The following is an 18,572-nucleotide window of genomic DNA, read 5'->3' as shown; positions in this document are numbered from 1 at the left end:
ATTAAAAATTAACATTAAAAAGACCCACTCTGCCCTCTAATGGTTACATTGAGAAAGTGCACTAGCTCATGCTGTTCTAGTCCTATAAACACATGAACCGGATCACAGTTCCTAACTAGAGCTGTTGAATGAATCTCAGTCAGCAAAGAAGTTGGAATAGTGTAATCAAAATTTGCATGTCGCATTGTGGAATTTAGGATGAAGGGTGTGCTGAGTAGAAAGGAAGGACAGAAGTGCATGTCAGGCATGCAGGAGATGCTCTTCGCTATGGTAGTTCCCTGTCCTGCCTCTAGTCAGTCATTCAGATTGAATACGTTATCCGGACATATGTACAAAAAGAGGTCATGAGTGAAGCACTGGACAACTCATCAGCTCAAAGCTTGTGAGAAGATTTGTAGCTCGGGTGCTCGTTGTTGTGGTTCTGTTCGCCGAGCTGGGAATTTGTGTTGCACAACACAAACCACAACTCATCAGCTCTCAGGAACTGTATCTTAAGATATGGGAATATATATATATAAAAAGTTGGCAATTATTTGAAGAAAAATAAAAAAAAAACCCCTCAATGCTGCATCAACATCAAAGCAGGTTTCAAATCCTATACAATGCAACCATGATGTGATACTCAGTGGATAATTTCTCATCCTGGGTATGGAGACCCAGCAACTGAACAAAGGTCCAAATAATTGATCAGTCAGGAGCATTATTGGACACGTAGTAAATAAGACAAATGATCAGGTACTCTTTAATAAAAGAGGCGCAGGATACAATAGTACAGAAATAAGAGGCAGCATCTTTCATGTGCCGACAGATCAATTGTGTTCAATGATTCTAAAACAAAAGTATTCACTCAGTGTAGACTGAAAAGCTGAGCACAGTTCTAGTCCACAATAAATAGTCAAACAGCCAGTGGAGGACACGTGCGTTGCTTGGCCAATTCTAATTAAATCATTTAGAGATAGAAGTGCCCGCAGCCCATGGCCCAAGTGTTCAAAGTCCAGCCTCCACAAACATTTGAATTTGGCTACATGCCTTCAGCTTGAAGATATCTTGTCTTTAGAAATGTTCAATCACCTCTACTCACGATGAGCATTTTTAAAATAAAAAGTCTAACAACCACACTTCCTTTAATATTCATTGGGAGAGTTAGCAAACTATCACCTCAAGAAATCAATAGATCTGCAAACATCAGAATCCTGAACATGTGCCATAAACAACTAAATATCCTGCAAGGAGCTGCAGATTAATCTATGCAAAGACATCTATCAAACAGCCAACTCAAATAAATCCGATACAGCTATGCAAAGTCTTCAAAGCTTTAATGGTCATTTTCCAAATTCTTGGGTGTCTCTGTGACCACAGTTTATTTTCTAAATAGGTAGATAAAATATACACCAGGTCTTCATTTCATGCTCTAAGTCTCAGCCAATTTCTAAGAAATTATGCTAGTATGAGAGTGGAATACTTGCCCAGATTATTGAATCGTGCAAAGAATGAAGCAGACTTAAAGCTGAGGAGAGGCAGCAACATTACTATCAGGTAGAAGGGGACAGTATTGGTTTTATTCCACCACTCCTGAAACTCGTGCAATGCAGTGTCATTGCTTACAATGACAAACATGTCAGTGCTATTCCTTTGGTGAAGTCCAGGTGGATTTGGACAAATAACTGAAAATAAAAAAAAGATGCGTCAGAATCACAAGTTTGGTAGCAATTGCAACAAATCTCAAATTTATAATGAAAGGGCAAAAGTAAAAATCAGACCAACCAATCAATAGTTTGGTCTGATTTGCAGAAGTTTGCAGAACATACTAATTCCTCTATCTGTTCGCACTTTTCATTACCATTCCAATGATTCTGATGAGAGAGGAGCTGCGTGCAGATTTTAAACAGAAGACAAAAATCAATGGGGAACACACCAGATATGCAAAAGGATCAGTAGGGATCACTTTGATTATGACTGGGTAGCGTGGGGAGTGCTGCTGATTAAAGACCTATGGACCACTATGGCAGCACTGTGGCTCAATGGTTAGCACTGCTGTCTCAGTGCCAGGGACGAGTTCAGTTACAGCCTCGGGCGACTGTCAGTGTTGAATTTGCACATTCTCCCAGTGTCTGCGTGGGTTTCTTCCAGGTGCTCAGATTTCCTCCCACGATCCAAAGATGTGCAGGTTAGGTGAATTGGTCATGGTAAATTGCCCATAGAGTTAGGTGTATTAGTTAGGGGGAATGGGTCTGGGTGGGTTACTGTAGGGAATCTAATCTCACCTAAAGTCTAATCATGTTGGTTCCTATTCCTTGAAAGTGAGCCACAGGTAGACAGGCTAGTGAAGGAGTAGCCTGGCATGCTTGCCATTATTAGTCAGTGCATGGAATATAGGAGTTGGGATGCCATGTTGCAGCTGCACAGGACATTGGTGAGGCCATTTTTGAGATATTGTTTTCAATTCTGGTTGCCCTGCTATAGTGTGTTGGCAAACCTGAATAGGTTCAAAGAAGATTTAGAAGGATGTTACCGAGACTGGAAGATTTGAGCTATGGTGGGGGGGTGGGGGAGGCTGAATACGTTGGGGCTGTTTCCCTGGAATGTCAGACGCAGAGGAGTGACCTCAGAGGTTTATAAAATCACAATGGGCATGGATAGGGCGAATAACAAAGGAAGTTTTCCATTGGGTTGGGGGGGGGGAGGGGAGAGAGAGTTTTAAAACAAAAATAATCTAACTATATTTCCTTTAATTTTGAGTAAAGTTAGCATGCAATCACACTACCACCTTAAGCAACCAGTAAATCTGCATCAGATTTAAAGGGCTTAGATGTAAGGTGAGAGGGGTAAAGATTTGAGAGACCTGAGGGGCAAACTTTTAAAGCAGAGGTGGTGTGTGTGAACCAACTTGCCAACTTGGTGGTGAACAGGCAGGAGACTGGAAAAACACAGCAAGCCAAACAGCATCAGGTGGTGTAGAAGTCAGCTGCAGGATGACAGATACAACCTGGTTGGTCAATGGGAAGAATGGATCCAATTGGTGGCAGGGAGTAGTGGCAGTGAGGGGAAGGGGCTGGTAAGGGAATCGAGAGATGGAGAGGGAGGTTATTTGAAAATGGAGAATTTAATGTTGAGTCCTCTGGGCTGTAGGGTCCCCAGGCGGAAGGGGGTGGTGGTGGAAGCAGATTTCATAGAGATGTACAGCACAGAAACAGACCAGTCAGTCGACCAGACTCATCCACGTCAACCAGATATCCTAATTTAATCTAGTCCCATTTGCCAGCACTTGGCCCATATCCCTCCAAACCCTTCCTATTCGTGTACCCATCCAGATGCCTTTTAAGTGTTGCAATTGTACCAGCCTCCACCATTTCCTCTGGCAGCTCATTCCATACACGTACCACCCTCTGTGTGAAAAGTTGTCCTTCAGGTCCCTTTTAAAATCTTTCCCCTCTCAACCTTCTAGTTTTGGACTCCCACCCCAGGGAAAAGACCTCATCTAGTTACCCTATCCATGCCACTCAGGATTTTATAAACCTCTATAAAGGTTACCCCTCAGCCTCCGACACTCCAGGGAAAACAGCCCCAGCCTACTCAACCTCTCCTTATAGCTCAAATCCTCCAACCCAGGTAACAACCTTGTAAATTTTTTCTGAACCCTTTCAAGTTTCACAACATCCTTCCTATAGGAGGGAGACCAGAACTGCACACAATATTTCCAAAAATGGTCTAAACAATATCCTGCACAGCAACATACTCGATGCTCTGACCAAAAGCATACTAAACGCCTTGTGCATTAGCCTAACTGCGACTGTACTTTCAAGGAGCTGGAAACCTGCACTCCAAGGTCTCTTTGTTCAGCAACACTCCCCACGACGTTACCATTAAGTGTAAAAAGTCCCGTTTGCCTTTCTAACATTTAAAAAGGCATCGAGATGGGCATGAATAGGGTGAATAGCCAGTGCCTTTTCCCCAGGGTAGGGGAGTTCAAAGATACAGGGCATAGGTTTAAGGTGAGATGGGAAAGATTTGAAAAAGGACCGGAGGGTCGAGTTTTTCACGTGGAGGGTAGTATATATATGAAATGAGCTGCAGAGGAAATGGTGGAGGCTGGTACAATTACAACATTTGAAAGGCATCTGGATGGGTATATGAGTAAGAAAGGTTTAGTGGGATATGGGTCAAATGCTGGCAAATAGAACTAAATCAGTTTAGGTATCTGGACGGCATGGATGAGTTGGACCAAAGAGTCTGCTTCCCTTTTGTACAACTTTATGACTTAAGAATGGAATCAGCAACCCACCTAAATTAGATTACAGAAAGATATTGAAGGTGGATGGCAACAAACAGTGGCATAATTAGTTCATAGTACAAAATATTCTTGCAACATAGGACATGATATAAATTAGGAAATTAAGGGGTGCACATAGCAATGGAAACCACATTCAAGCGTAATTTCAATCCAGAGATTTACACAGTAGAAACACAACGCAAAAATGCTGTGGAAAAACAATTCCTGCATGACAGTTTTCTGGAGCAATATGCTGAGCAACCAACTGGGGACACAGGCCATTCTGCATAATACAGATCCAGTATTATGCAGAAAGGACTAATTAATAATCTTATTATAAAATAACTTTTAGAGACAGATAGAATTTTCCATTACAAGTTTTGAAAAATATGAACAAATCTGAAACTAGGGTCTTAAATCTAAATCATGGCTGAACTCAAAGTGTGGAGGAAATTGGCTGGTGGATGTTTGGGAAAATACAGAAGATTCGATGGCAGACAGGGAATTCAAAGGGGAATCTGTTTCTCTTTGCAAGCTTGGTTTTCTAAAAACAGACAGAAATCACTGAACAGGAAAAGCAGGAGTAATGGTGAACACAAGATGTTCAAGGTAACATCAGATCAAAAAGATAAAGCTTTCCAAGCCAAGACGTAATTCAAGGATTAGGAGAATGATAGTCCAGCAAATGATGGTTCAGCAAATGATGACAAAGAAACAGGCTAAGACAGAATATTGGCAAAGACAAATATGGGCCCATTATAGGCAAAGACAGGATAATTTGAAGAAAGAAAATGGAGAAATGGCAGAGAAGCTAAAGGATTACTCTGTCAGTCTTCTCAGAGGAACCAGATACAAAAATTCTCCCTAAAATAATGAAGAATCAAAAAGTCTAGTGAGTGTGGGGAGCTGGATAAAATATTAGGGGGAAAAAATTATTTTTAGGGAAAGTAATGTGACTGTAAGTTAACAAATCTCTTGCATCCAATGACCGAAACTAAAGTGCTGTAAGAGATGGCTAGCAGGTGCTTTGGAGCTAAAAGAGGGATATGATTTTCACTTCCTACTCACTTTTTTTTTTAAAACTATCCAGTAATCACATCCTTCACAATAGGATTTTCATGTTTTCTCTACACTACGTCTATAGTCCCCCTTTTTCTCCCACATTTTTTAAAAGAGTGTAGTGATACTTAACCTTCCAATCTGCAGGTACCATTGCAGAAGAGTTAGAATTTTGGAAGTTGAGGGTTGGTATTTTGAGAATATGACTAAGTGAATTAGGAGACTTTTTGTTTCCCCCTTAGCAGCAAATATTAAACAAAGTAGGAATGAAGTAGAAAAAAGGGAGGAGTTTGCAGTGATGCAAAGGAAGCAATCAGTGGATATCTTCACTATAATTTCCAGAAGGCAGATTGGAAACCTTATAGTGGTTTTCAAAGGAAAAGGGTCTGGACAGGGTAAATAAAGAAATTGTGACCATTTGTGAAAGAATAAAAAATGGGAAAACACACAAATAACTGGGGAAAGAAGCAAAAGCAGCATGACAATAAACTTCTTCATGAACTAAATGGTTAATGTCTGAAATGCACTAGAATTGAGGTGGCAGGTTTAATTGCAACATTCAAATGAAAATTAAACTGTTAGCTGAAAAAGGAAGAACATGCAGAGGTGTATAATTAAGGCAGAAGAATGATGCTGAGCAAATTATTCATTCAGAGAGCTGGAACAGAGCCAACAGGCCGAATGTCCCCCTTCTATGCTGTGCGTAAAGATTTTGTCTTTTTAATTGTGTACTGAAATGGGAATGGAAAAAGAATGGAACTGAAAAAAGCACAACAGGTCAAGCAGCATCAGATGAGGAGGAGGATTGACGTTTCAGGTCCGAACCTTTCGTCAGGTTCTCCTGCTTGTTCTGTTGTGCTTTTTCCAGCCACGCTTGTTACCCACTCTGATTTCCAGCATTTGCAGTTCTCACTATCTCCAAGTTACTGAAAATGAGAAAACAACTGTTATAAAATCAGGGTTTGCAAGGACTGCTGCAAGAATATATGATACTCACTGTGAACATTGTTTGCACAGCTATGGGTTACAGCCATGGCTATAGATGAACTGGAGTCAAAATGTGGCACACAAATGAAGCTTTGCAACAAGTAGCAAATTGCTAACTGTTGACTAGTCTACAAAAGTAAAGACAAAGCTCTCTTGCACACCACAATGATGTGATTCATTAAGAGCGATATGTGCATTGCGAACACATTTACATGTAAAAGTTATTAGGGAAAACTCAAATGCAGAATCTTACCTTTACTACTTCCATTTGTACTTAAAACATGACCCACTTCTGTGATATTATGAACATAGTCTGGAAAATAAGGCAATAGATTATGGTACAGGAGATGAAATAATCTTAAACTCTAATACACAAATGCAATACATTATTCTGTGATCGTTCTGTTGCTGTGGAGGGAATCTAAAATCCCTTTGGGATATCAACATATACATGTCCATCTGTTGCAAAGATTCAAATTTGTTTTCCTAATATAAAATACCTTTCACAGTAATTTGATGAACTGAGAGCACAGGATTTTAACGTATGTAGGAATTGAACTCATCTTCAAAGTTTGTGCGAAGATTTGTAGCTCGGGTGCTCGTTGTTGTGGTTCTGTTCGCCGAGCTGGAAGTTTTTGTTGCAAACGTTTCCTCCCCTGGCTAGGCGACATCATCAGTGCTTGGGAGCCTCCTGCGAAGCGCTTCTTTGATGTTTCCTCTGGTGTTTATAGTGGTCTGTCCCTGCTGCTTCCGGTTGTCAGTTTCAGCTGTCCGCTGTAGTGGTTGGTATATTGGGTCCAGGTCGATGTGTTTGTTGATGGAGTTTGTGGATGAATGCCATGACTCTAGGAATTCCCTGGCTGTTCTCTGTCTGGCTTGCCCTATGATAGTAGTGTTGTCCCAGTCGAATTCATGTTGCTTGTTATCTGCGTGTGTGGCTACAAAGGATATCTGGTCGTGTCGTTTCGTGGCTAGTTGATGTTCATGTATGCGGATTGTTAACAACACTACTATCATAGTGCAAGCCAGACAGAGAACAGCCAGGGAATTCCTAGAGGCATGGCATTCATCCACAAACTCCATCAACAAACACATCGACGTGGACCCAATATACCAACCACTACAGCGGACAGCTGAAACTGACAACCGGAAGCGGCAGGGACAGACCACTATAAACACCGGAGGAAACATCAAAGAAGCGCTTCGCAGGAGGCTCCCAAGCACTGATGATGTCGCCGAGCCAGGGGAGGAAACGTTTGCAACAAAAACTTCCAGCTCGGCGAACAGAACCACAACATTGAACTCATCTTCATGACCTTGAATGTTACATTTTTAAAAAAGTTTAGTGTCCAACATAAACTGTAGAGATTAGATTACATGGAAAAGGATTAAACTAAAACATGTAGACAGTTTCAAACTTACTGTAAATAAATTTCCCTGTATTGAAGAGAAAATTGGACATAAGCACCCAGTAAACAATCATGGCTCCGAACAGGGAAATGAGAGAGAAAAGAAGACTGGACCACTGGCCAAATGAACCAAAGTAGTATTTGCAGACCTCAGGAAATTCCCAGTTTGATGTATCAATATGAGCTTCAAGACAGAAAACAACATATTTTAGAAAACAATTCAGCAAAGGAAGCCAATAACTAACTCTTACTATCCTACTTATTAAGGATGTCATTTGGTGAAACAACATAATGGCACATACAAAGTGCCATGGATAGAATGTGGGCATCAGTAAGAACTTAAACTCATTGAGAACACGTAACATTGTGACATTTGTACATTCAGCTTGCACTTTCCCATCAGCCAAACTCTAGAGTGGATGGAAATAGACAAGCATCTTCAGACAGCCCTTCCACTATCTAGAAGGGCAAATGCAGCAGAAGCACGGCAATACAATCACTTGCAAGTTCCCCCATTAAGTCACACAACATTCTGACATGGAATTACATCACTGTTGCTTCACTGATTTGGAGTCAAAATTTTGGAGCTACCTTCCTAACATTCAGGATGCACATGGACTGCAACTGTTCAACTCCATGGTCAGTCACCATCTTCAAGAGTAATCTAGATTGGGCACAAAAACTTGTGCTGCCAACACACACCTCCCATGAAAGAATACAAAAGTAGGATGGGAGACAAAGACATGTGAAAGCTATTTGATTAATCAGATGTGTTTTTTCTTCAAACACCTTAAGTTAATGTCACATTCCAAATACCCAGCATTCTAGTGATTTAACTTTTCTTATTAAGTAAAACTGCTGCTGGAAATTGCTTGCAAAACTCATGATGCTAATATGGAGATGTCAAGCTTTCTGTGAAAAATAAAAAGTTCAGCAAATTGGCTGACCTAATTTACTTTCAAAATTAAGTTCGTTTCAATATATTTTATGAATTTAAATGTGCAGGTTTTTGCAGAGGGATGTTGAACATGTACTCATGATAAAAATAAATATTTGGGGAATAAAATGTTCTAACTGGTGTTGAGTCAATCCTAAGGAGTTCAAACCAGCTTTCAAAACTGGAGGCACAGGGTTACAATCCACTCCGCAGGACTGTATTCAGAATCCTATACAAAGAGGTTTTGTAACTAGTCAGAACATGTTTTGAATACACATCAGAAGTTACCATTAGTATTGTTATACAGAGTCATCGAGATTGATTTAAAATTACTTATTCTGCACTCCAGGTGCCATTCAATATTTTTACAAGTTTTTCAGCTGACGATTTTTGAAAACTTGCTTCCTTAAATCTCTGAGCAAATTAAGCATGGTAATGACTGCACAACCCTCAAGTTAACACAACTACTTTTCATAGAATGCAAGAAATTTGTAGTGGAATTACCTATTATATTTATCTGAAAATTATTTCAAATATTTGTTTTTCACTGTATTAAACTGTACAGGTTTATTGCAAAATAATAATACACACCTACTGTCTGTCTAGATTTCAGCACCCGGTAACAACAATACAGCATCAGCAGGTTCATTAAAATGAGCAAGATAATCCCCAAAGTAAATCCTGCCTAAATGAGAGGGGGAAAAAGAAAAAGTTTGCTTTTGAAGTTATAACTATCTCAAAGTTCCAATATGTCAAATGAACACATTAAAAAATGCAATACAATGATTAACGTATTGACAAAATTCACACAAATGGCCAACCTCCTTTAGTGCCCACGGAAGACTCAATATTGATGTTCCCATCATGGTATTCCAGATAGAAAATCTGGAAATGAATAAAATACCTCATTTTGATCAAGACGGCAGAGCAATTAAGAAATATTTTCCTTACAAACTGACATCGATTTGAAATTAATAATCCTGAAGAATGCATATGTATCAAATGGTTTTTTTAAAAGTACTACAAAAAAAAACTGGTTCATCTATTTCAATGAATTACTCATGAATTTTGAGTTTCTTTAAAAAAGGTGCTCATATATCGAGACAGAAATTCTGGCTTTTGATTTGACTTCCAGTTTAAAAGTGTATTTTGATCAATAGGAATTAATGTCAGATTATTGAAGAAAATGTAAACCTGTGCATACATTGTAACAATGCTGGGATTCTTTCCAAAGCCATCTGTGCTACTTTCAAGTTGGAGAGCACTTCCTAAAGGACTGTAAACATAAATTTCTTCTTCAGCTGGAATTACATGATCAGGTGGTACCTGCAAACCAGAAATCAGCAACTTATTGATAAAAGGTACCATCATATTTAAATTTTAAAAATCACAAAAATCTCAGTTGCAATATGGCATGCTCTCTGTACTCAATGCCATCCACAATGCCTAAAATATCCAACTCGAATGATTCAACAACATGGTAATTAAAATGTTCATAATATAGATCTCCCAATCTATAACCACTCCTGCACCAATTTCATCAAACCTGCATGGGCTCCTGGCTCTTCAATTGTTCAATTATTATTTTCCTGATTTTGAAAAACCTTCCATCACGGAATACAGGGAGAACTAGCCATTTCAATCCAGAACCAGCTCAAAGGTAGAAGACAGAGGGTGGTGGTGGTGGAGGCCTGTGACCAGTGGAGTGCCACAAGGATCAGTGCTGGGTCCGCTGGTTTTTGTCATTTATATAAATGATTTGGATGTGAACATAGGAGGTATAGTTAGTGAGTTTGCAGAAGATACCAAAATTGGAGATGTGGTAGACAGCAAAGAAGGTTACCTCAGATTACAGGGGATCTTGATCAGATGGGCCAATGGACTGAAGTTTAATTTAGATAAATGTCAGGTGCTCCATTTTGGAAAAGCAAATCAGAGCAGGACATACACTTAATGGTAAGGATTTAGGGAGTGTTGCTGAACAGGGAGACCTTGGAGTGCAGGTTCATAGTTCCTTGAAAGTGGAGTCACAGGTAGATAGGATAGTGAAGGAGGCATTTGGTAGGATTTCCTTAATTGGACAGAGCATTGAGTAAAGGGGTTGGGAGGTCATGTCGTGGCTGTACAGGACATTGGTTGGGCTACTGTTGGAATATTGCATGCAATTCTAGTCTCCTTCCTATCGAAAAAACGTTGTAAAACTTGAAAGGGTTGTTGCCAGGGTTGGAGAATTTGAGTTACAGGGAGAGGTTGAATAGGCTCGGACTGTTTTCCCTGGAGCGTCAGAGGCGGAGAGGTGATCTTATAGAGGTTTATAAAATCATGAGGGGCATGGATAGGATAAATAGACCAAGTCTCATTTCTGGGGTGGGGGAATCCAGTACTAGAGGGCATATATTTAGGGTGGGAAGGGAAAGATATAAAAGGGGCCTAAAGGGCAAATTCTTCACGCAATTGGTGAGTGCATGGAATGAGCTGCCAGAGGGAGTGGAGGAGGCTGGTACAATTACAAAGTTTAAAAGGCATGTTAATGGGTATATGAATAGGAAGGATTTAGAGGAATGTGGGCTGAGTGCTGGCAAATAGGACAAGATTAGGTTAGAATACCTGGGTGGCATGGACGAGTTGGACCGAAGGTTGTTTCCGTGTTGTGTATTTCTATAAGAGTCCCTCCCATTTTCATAATCTACCATACCCTATAAATTTCCATCCCAAAAACTCTATTCTTTGGAGACTTCTGTCTCTTGTGCATTCACTCACTCTTTGCCTCATCATTTACCGGCATAATTTAAACCATGCTAATCTAAGTTTGTGACTTTCTTACTCTTGCTTCTGCCAGAGCACCTAACCTTATTTCAGGGCATCTTAAAAAAGCCCACATTTCAGACCAACTTCTCCCAGTCTTTTGGCATCAACTATTCTTATGCCTTTCTATTGTTTAGCAAGTGCTTGACCATGTTAACTGGTCTATACAAGTTTCCAAAGAATGAAATCAAAGATGTAGACTACAATTGAAGAGATCCAAGTATCATATTAACGACTCCCCTCACACCTGGATTGAATTCCATTTGCCACTGATCAGCGCATCTACACCCTCCTGTAATCGAAGGCTAGCCTCATTATTTACAACCCCACCAATGTTCATCTCATCTATGAGCTTACCAATCAATCTTCCTATGTTTGTTAAATGTATTCGAGGAGGAGATTGATTCTCTTACTGATTTAAAAATCTAAGGTTATGGAAGAGGCAGGAGTGTGGAAATGAGCATTATCACATCAGCCACGACCTCATTGAAAGGCAGAGCACATGCAATTGACCTACAACTGTTCTATGTCTTTGGCCATAAGTAGCATACCACAGGGCCTAGTTTGGGTCCCTTGCTGTCTGCAGTGGATATACCTGCATATAAACTTTCTATATGCAGGTAATAGCAAAGCTAGCCAAGAAGTTGAATGAAATGGAAAGTTGTCAACTGTCAAGATGATGGCGTCATTCGATTGGTCACTCAGTTGGCTGCATTTAAGTTTGCAATCCAAAGTGATGTAAATAATATGGGTTCAGTTCCTGTACCGGCTACAGGCACCATGAAGCTGCCACTTCTTCAGGTGGCCCTCAGGTTAAACACACCACCAGATTCTGGATCAGTCGTGCTGGAAGAGCACAGCAATTCAGGCAGCATCCGACGAGCAGCAAAATCGACATTTTGGGCAAAAAGCATGTCTCTCCCTGAAAGAGGGCAGTCTGTTATTAGATGGGCTGATAAGTGGTAAAGAAAATTCAATCCAGATGTAAGGGGAGTCACTAATATGATACTGTGGATCTCTTCAATTGCAGTCTACATCTTTGATTTCATTCTTTGGAAACTTGCATAGTTCTGTTAACATGGTAAAACACCTGCTAAACAATAAGGAGTAAGAATAGTTAATGCCAAAAGACTGGCCTTAAAATGTGGGCTTTTTCAAGATGCCCTGAAAGAAAGATGGAGACTCTAGCAGAGGTGGGAGGAAAAAGTCACAAACATAAGTTGGCATGGTTTACGTTTGCTTGGATGGGTGGAGAGGTAACAAATGGATTTCAATCTGGAGAAATGCAAGTTTATGCACTTGGCAAGAGTAAATGAAGTATGTGAATACAAAATAAATGGAGGGATGTTGAGAAAGCTAGAGAAACCTTGGAGTGCATGTCAACAGATCACTGAAGTTCAGAGGAATAGCAAGATACAGTAGCAACAGTTGCAGATGGCCAACTTTTCTTCACAGGGTAAGATTTTAAAAACAAGAGCAGGGATGTCATGCTGGAACTATACAAGGTACTGATTAAGCCATGGCTGAAGTTTAATGCACTGTTTTGGTCACATTACAGGTAGGATATAATTGCTCTAGAGAACACAGGTGATTTACCAGAATGTTGACGTGACTTGGAAATTGCACCAAGGGGGAAGGTAGGAAAACAATCCTGCTCTTTCCAAAGAAGAGATGAGGCTAAGGGGTAACTTAGTTGTGTACAAAAATAGGTGCTTGATTTAATAGACCAGAAAGACCTGTTTCCCATTGCAAAAGGATCAAATAACAAAGTGCACTGCTTTAAAAGGTGCCCGGAAGCAGGATTAGACAGGATAAGAGGAAAAATGCTGTAAGAGGTTGGTGGCTATCTGGAATTCGCTGCCAGTTTGGTAATTGAGCCAGAAATCCTCAACTCTTTAAAAAAAACAGGTACCTGAATCTGCAACTGAAGTACTGTAACCTGCAAGGCTATGGAACAGGTCCTGACAATTAGGATTAAATTAATGGCTACTTTATTCAAATGGTCCAGACACAGTGAATTGAATTACCTCTTTCTGATTTAACTTTTCTACAGTTTTAAAGAACCTTTTCAGCAACTGTAGGAACAACTAGCACATCCAAAACTCATGCATCTCCAGACCAAAATGTGGTCAACTCAACTATTGTCTGGATATTTGGGAAGGGACAATAAATGCTGGACTAGTCAGAGATGCTGACATCCTGAGAGTGAACAAAACTACTCACTTTGTAAACACGAAGTGGAACCAAACCACTGCTGCTGATATCAACCAGAAATCTTCCTCGTTTATGAAACTCAATTAACCAAATTACTACTCAAACCATCAGGAAAGCAGATGTTTGAATTCCTATAATTCCCACTAGGTCTGCTAAGATGTGTCAAGTTCAGCTGTGATGAGTAAAGCACAACCATCACTTATTAAACTTGAACAGCACAGAAGAAATCATTTACTCCAATGCGGCATGGTGGCATAGTGGTTAACCCTGCTGCCACACAGCGCCAGGAACCCAGGTTCGATTCTAACCGCAGGCCACTGTAGGGAGTTCGCATACTCTCCCAGTCTGTGTGGGTTTCGGCTGGATGCTCCAGTTTCCTTTCAGTCCAAAGATGTACAGGATGGATGGATTAGCTATGGTAAGTGAAGGGATCGGGGGTGGGGGAAATACTCTTCAACAGGTTGGTGTGGGCTAGATGGCCTTATTCTGCACTGTAGAGATTCTACGATCTTAGAGATGGCACAATCTTGAGGCAGCTTCAGCAGCATAAAGTGGATGAGAGTTAGGTGGAAAAGTAAGGAGAAGATATACAGAGGAGTGGGTGGATGTAGCAAAGGAACAAAAGAACAGAAACCTGCAATATTTATTCAAAGCTGAATAGTATTGTAAAAAACACATTATTACCAAGGTCTTGTGTGTTGTGGTCAATTTACTGTAGTACTGAATACGGCTGTTCATTGCTGAAGCTTCTTGAGTCACCTGCTCCTGTTGAGCTATGTTTCCATGAAGGTTTCTGGGTGGCACGTAGAAAGGTCTAAGTGGAAGATACAAAATATACTTTGTTAACGTGTACATGTGATTTGCAAATATCAATTTTAGACTTTAATGTAGAATAAGTGGGTATAATGGACAACAAATAGTGGTGGTGAAGAGCCATCTTCTTGACTGTTACAATATGTAATGTGAAGGGACAGAGTTCCAGGAACAATGAAGGAATGATACTCTACGAAGACAAGATGATACGAGAGAGGAGGAATGTGCACCTGCTGATTTTGTCCTCCTTAAGAATTGATCTCAAGTCAGAGATGCTGTCAAAGGACCAATGGCAAGATGTCAGCATGCATCTTCAAGGTAGCACTCCGTGCAGCCATTATGCATTGGTAGTCAAGGAATAAACGTTTATGATGGCATGTCATAGGAGGACAGATGGCTTATCGCAGGAACTAAGAATGGAAATGAACATTGTGGAATATTCACAGGAGTTTACAACCTTGCTACATTTTGGGACCATAGTCAATACAACGTAAAATGAAGGAGATCTGCAGTTTATCTGACAGGCCTGGCTGGTTTGATTGCAAAGAAAGAAAGACAGACAGACTAAATTATTTTACTGGTGTAAAATGGGGTAAGGTATTCACACTTGCAAGCAATGACAAAGGCAGCTATGATGCTTGGGAGTTTACAAGTCTCAGGGAAGTTTTAAACTCATGTGTATCTATTCTCCAAACTTGTGTTTCACCAAAGACAAAACAAAATACAAATCTAAGAGGAGCTTGACAATGCCATCCATACAATCCATAAATGAGGGCATTACCTACAGGGGATATTCCAAAGCAAGAGTGGTATGGCCCTCTACCTTGGTCATTGTCGTCTCAAAGATAAATTACAGCAGAGATTACTGTGATTTTGCTGCTTTTGTGTAACTAACATCCTCCAGGAGGAAACTTATCACAATGGATGGTTCTTTGTCATCCAAAAATCAGGACAGTGGCACCAGATGTCTCTGACTATCACCAGACTGGACTCTTTGAACAGGGTTTTCATTCCACACAAGTACCAGTGTCAACTGCGGTACAAATCACTCCCTGGTGTGCAACAGGGCAAGGACGCAACCCTGTAATTTTTCATTCACAACAGGAATTCTATCCTTTTATTAAGGTCAGCCTTGCTGCATATAGAAATTGAAGACAAAACAGTGCTGAGTGAAATTCCACAGGGATGAGCACTAGGGCCTAAACTAGTCAAAATCTATGTCAAGGGGAAAGAGGGAGGGAGGAAGGTAAAAGTGAAAAAGATTATGAAATGAATAAAAGATTTGGGAAATTGTGAAACTGTCCATTTTGGCAAGAACTAATGTTATTATCTGGGTGGTGAGAGATTACGGAGCTCTCAGTATCCTAGCACCCGAATTACACGTAGTAAACATGCAGTTGCACTAAGTAATTAAGAAAGCTAATGCAATAAGCATTTGAGGGGCATTGAATATTTAATGGACAGCTATGCCTGTTACATTGGGCATTGATGAGATCATATCTGGCATACCATGTACTGAATATGTCTCCTTTTTTTAAAAGGCAGACCACAAGACACAAGAGCCGAAATTAGACTATTCAGCCCAACAAGTCTGCTCCGCTATTCAGTCATGGCTGATAGGTTTCTCAACCCCATTCGGGTTGTATTGGACCCTTCAGGTTCCGTTCTTTGGAGGTCTGTCTTGTTAATTTCACCTGTCTTGTGAAGTTTCCTCAGATATGCTACAATATGGTTTTCTAGCTGTGAAGTTAGATCTATTGCCAACTGTTGGCAGGTGTTTGTATCTGCGAGTAGTGTTTGCTTTTTCAATGCATTGTGTTCTGTTCAGAATGACTGTCATGCAGCCTTTGCCTGCCAGGAGGATTACGATATTTGTCTTTTGAGTCCTTCCAGGACTTTCCTTTCCAGTGTGTTCCTTTCTTTCTTTCCACTTAGTGTTGGCGCTACTGTCTGATGGCCTGCTGGATTTTTTTTCATAATTGTTATCTTGCAGGGTGGATTCCAGTGCTGCTAGGAAGTCCTTTTTGTCCGCATCCATGTGGTTGAAGTTCATCCCTTGTACCTGGATGGCTTTTTCCAGTTTCTGTGATAGTCAGTTCAACAGATTCTTTATCCACATCTCTGAATAGTCTGTGTTATTGCAGTGCGTGACCTTGCCAGTCTTTCTTGTCAGGCTAGCCTTTTCTTTGTCTTGGTCCGCTGTTCCTTCCTGTTGATGGCTCATTATAACGTACTTGTCCATTTGTGGTCAATCGCATTTCTACGGATTACCAAAAGTTACATAAACAAGAGGCCCCCTCAGACCCATAGTCTCACTTCTCAGTACACCAACTTACAGATTAGCAAAGGAACGACAACACAAACTGAAACAACTAGTAGAAGACTCAAGCCACTCCTGCCTGCCTGTCCAATGTAATGTTTGTTGCATCCTTGTAGGGTATTTTGTATGTGATAATCATTCTGTTGGTTGTTGGTAAATTCATCAGGAGCTGTTTGCGTGGTTGATAGATTTGTGGACTACCGTGATGCCTAGGGGCTGGGGTAGTCTGGTCATCTGGCCATCCACTCAGGAATTCCTCAAAGACACAAAGGTAGAAGACGACGATGTCATGATTTCCTTTGATGTGACGGCCCTATTCACATCAATAAATATCACCCGAGCCAAAGAACCACTGCTAGACAAACCAAGGACATAAGCACCTGACAGCAGCAGCTCTATCAGGAAGGACAGCATCCTCAAACTAATAGACCTGTGCCTCTCAACCCACTTCATCTTCAATGATAAGAGCTATAAACAAATCAATGGGAGGCCTCAGATCACCAATATCAGGATTCTTAGCAAAAGCTAGAACGAATAGCCCTTCCCACGATCCAGCCGAAGCTTTGGGTCTGCTATGTGAATGACACCGTTGTCATCACAAAACAAACAAATTAGAAGAAACCCACAAACAACATCCTTACTGGTATAAAGTTCACCAAAGAGAAAGAGAACAACAGGCATACCTTCCTAGATGTCAGAGTAGAAGAAAAAGCCAATGGAGAGTTGCAGACCAGCATCTACAGGAAAGCCTCACACACTGACCAGATGCTCAAGTACAGGAGCAATCTCCCCAACACCCACAAATGGAGCTGCATCAGGACATTATTTAAACAAGCCACAACACACTGCAGCACCCAGGAACTAAGCAGCCAAGGAAAACCATCTACACAAATGTAACCGATAAATGCTTCCGCCGATTCCTACACAACACGCCTAGAGGCTCTAGCCACTCTGCCATACAGTAAAGACATCTTGGAGAAGATGACCAGACTATCCCCAGCCCCTAGGCATCACGGTAGTCCACAATTCTATCAACCACACAAACAGCTCCTGATGAATTTACCAACAACCAACAGAACGATTATCATATACAAAATACCCTGCAAGGACGCAACAAACATTACATCGGACAGACAGGCAGGAAACTAGCCACCAGGATACACGAGCATCAACTAGCCACCGAAAGTCATGACCAACTATCACTAGAATCAATACACAGACAAGGGACAACACATCCATGCTGAGAGGCTAAACAAGGTAAAGGGAATTCCTAGAGGCCTGGCATTCAAACTGGCATACCATTAACACAGATTTGGACCCCACTTACTAACCTCAAAAAAATAACCAGAAGTGATATCACCCACCACAACAGACCAAGGCACATAAATAGAAAGCGGAACAGAACACTAGTGCTTCATCAGAGGCTCACTGATGATGTTACCAAGAATGGTGATGAAATGTCTGTGAACAAACCCACCAGCTCAGCGAGCAAACCTGCAACCTGAGCTACAAATCTTCTCTAAAATCACAAATGTTAAAACATTGCTGCCTTTAGACGAGAATGCCGTCAAAGCCTTTTTTAATTTCATTTGAAAAATTGGCTGAGCAGATGGAGCGGCCAGAGAACTGGCGAGTCATGCTAGTTCAGACTAATGTGGTAGGGCTGGTGAGGTATTTGCAGCGCTGTCAGATGAGGGGTCAAGAGATTACGCAGATGTCAAACAGGATATTTTGAGTCTCTGAACTGGCACCAGAAGC

General features: G+C 40.8%; 1 protein-coding gene across 6 annotated transcripts in view; it reads right to left on the bottom strand.

Moving 5' to 3' along the window:
• The window catches only part of slc38a9 (solute carrier family 38 member 9), a 72,405-nt gene that overhangs the window by 38,541 nt on the left and 15,292 nt on the right, over nt 1-18,572 (bottom strand). For 5 of the 6 annotated variants that reach the window (XM_043688658.1, XM_043688650.1, XM_043688666.1 and 2 more), the window contains 7 exons: nt 14,366-14,495; nt 9,867-9,988; nt 9,484-9,547; nt 9,254-9,347; nt 7,739-7,909; nt 6,570-6,629; nt 1,467-1,664 (listed from right to left, as the gene is read on the bottom strand). In XM_043688658.1, coding sequence (XP_043544593.1) covers nt 1,467-1,664; nt 6,570-6,629; nt 7,739-7,909; nt 9,254-9,347; nt 9,484-9,547; nt 9,867-9,988; nt 14,366-14,495 — 839 coding nt within the window. The remainder of the gene's footprint in view (nt 1-1,466; nt 1,665-6,569; nt 6,630-7,738; nt 7,910-9,253; nt 9,348-9,483; nt 9,548-9,866; nt 9,989-14,365; nt 14,496-18,572) is intronic. The other variant, XM_043688682.1, reaches the window with a different exon arrangement.

This window comes from Chiloscyllium plagiosum, chromosome 1 (assembly GCF_004010195.1).
Source record: "Chiloscyllium plagiosum isolate BGI_BamShark_2017 chromosome 1, ASM401019v2, whole genome shotgun sequence".
Lineage (NCBI taxonomy): Eukaryota > Metazoa > Chordata > Chondrichthyes > Orectolobiformes > Hemiscylliidae > Chiloscyllium > Chiloscyllium plagiosum.
This window is presented reverse-complemented; position numbering and strand designations above follow the sequence as displayed.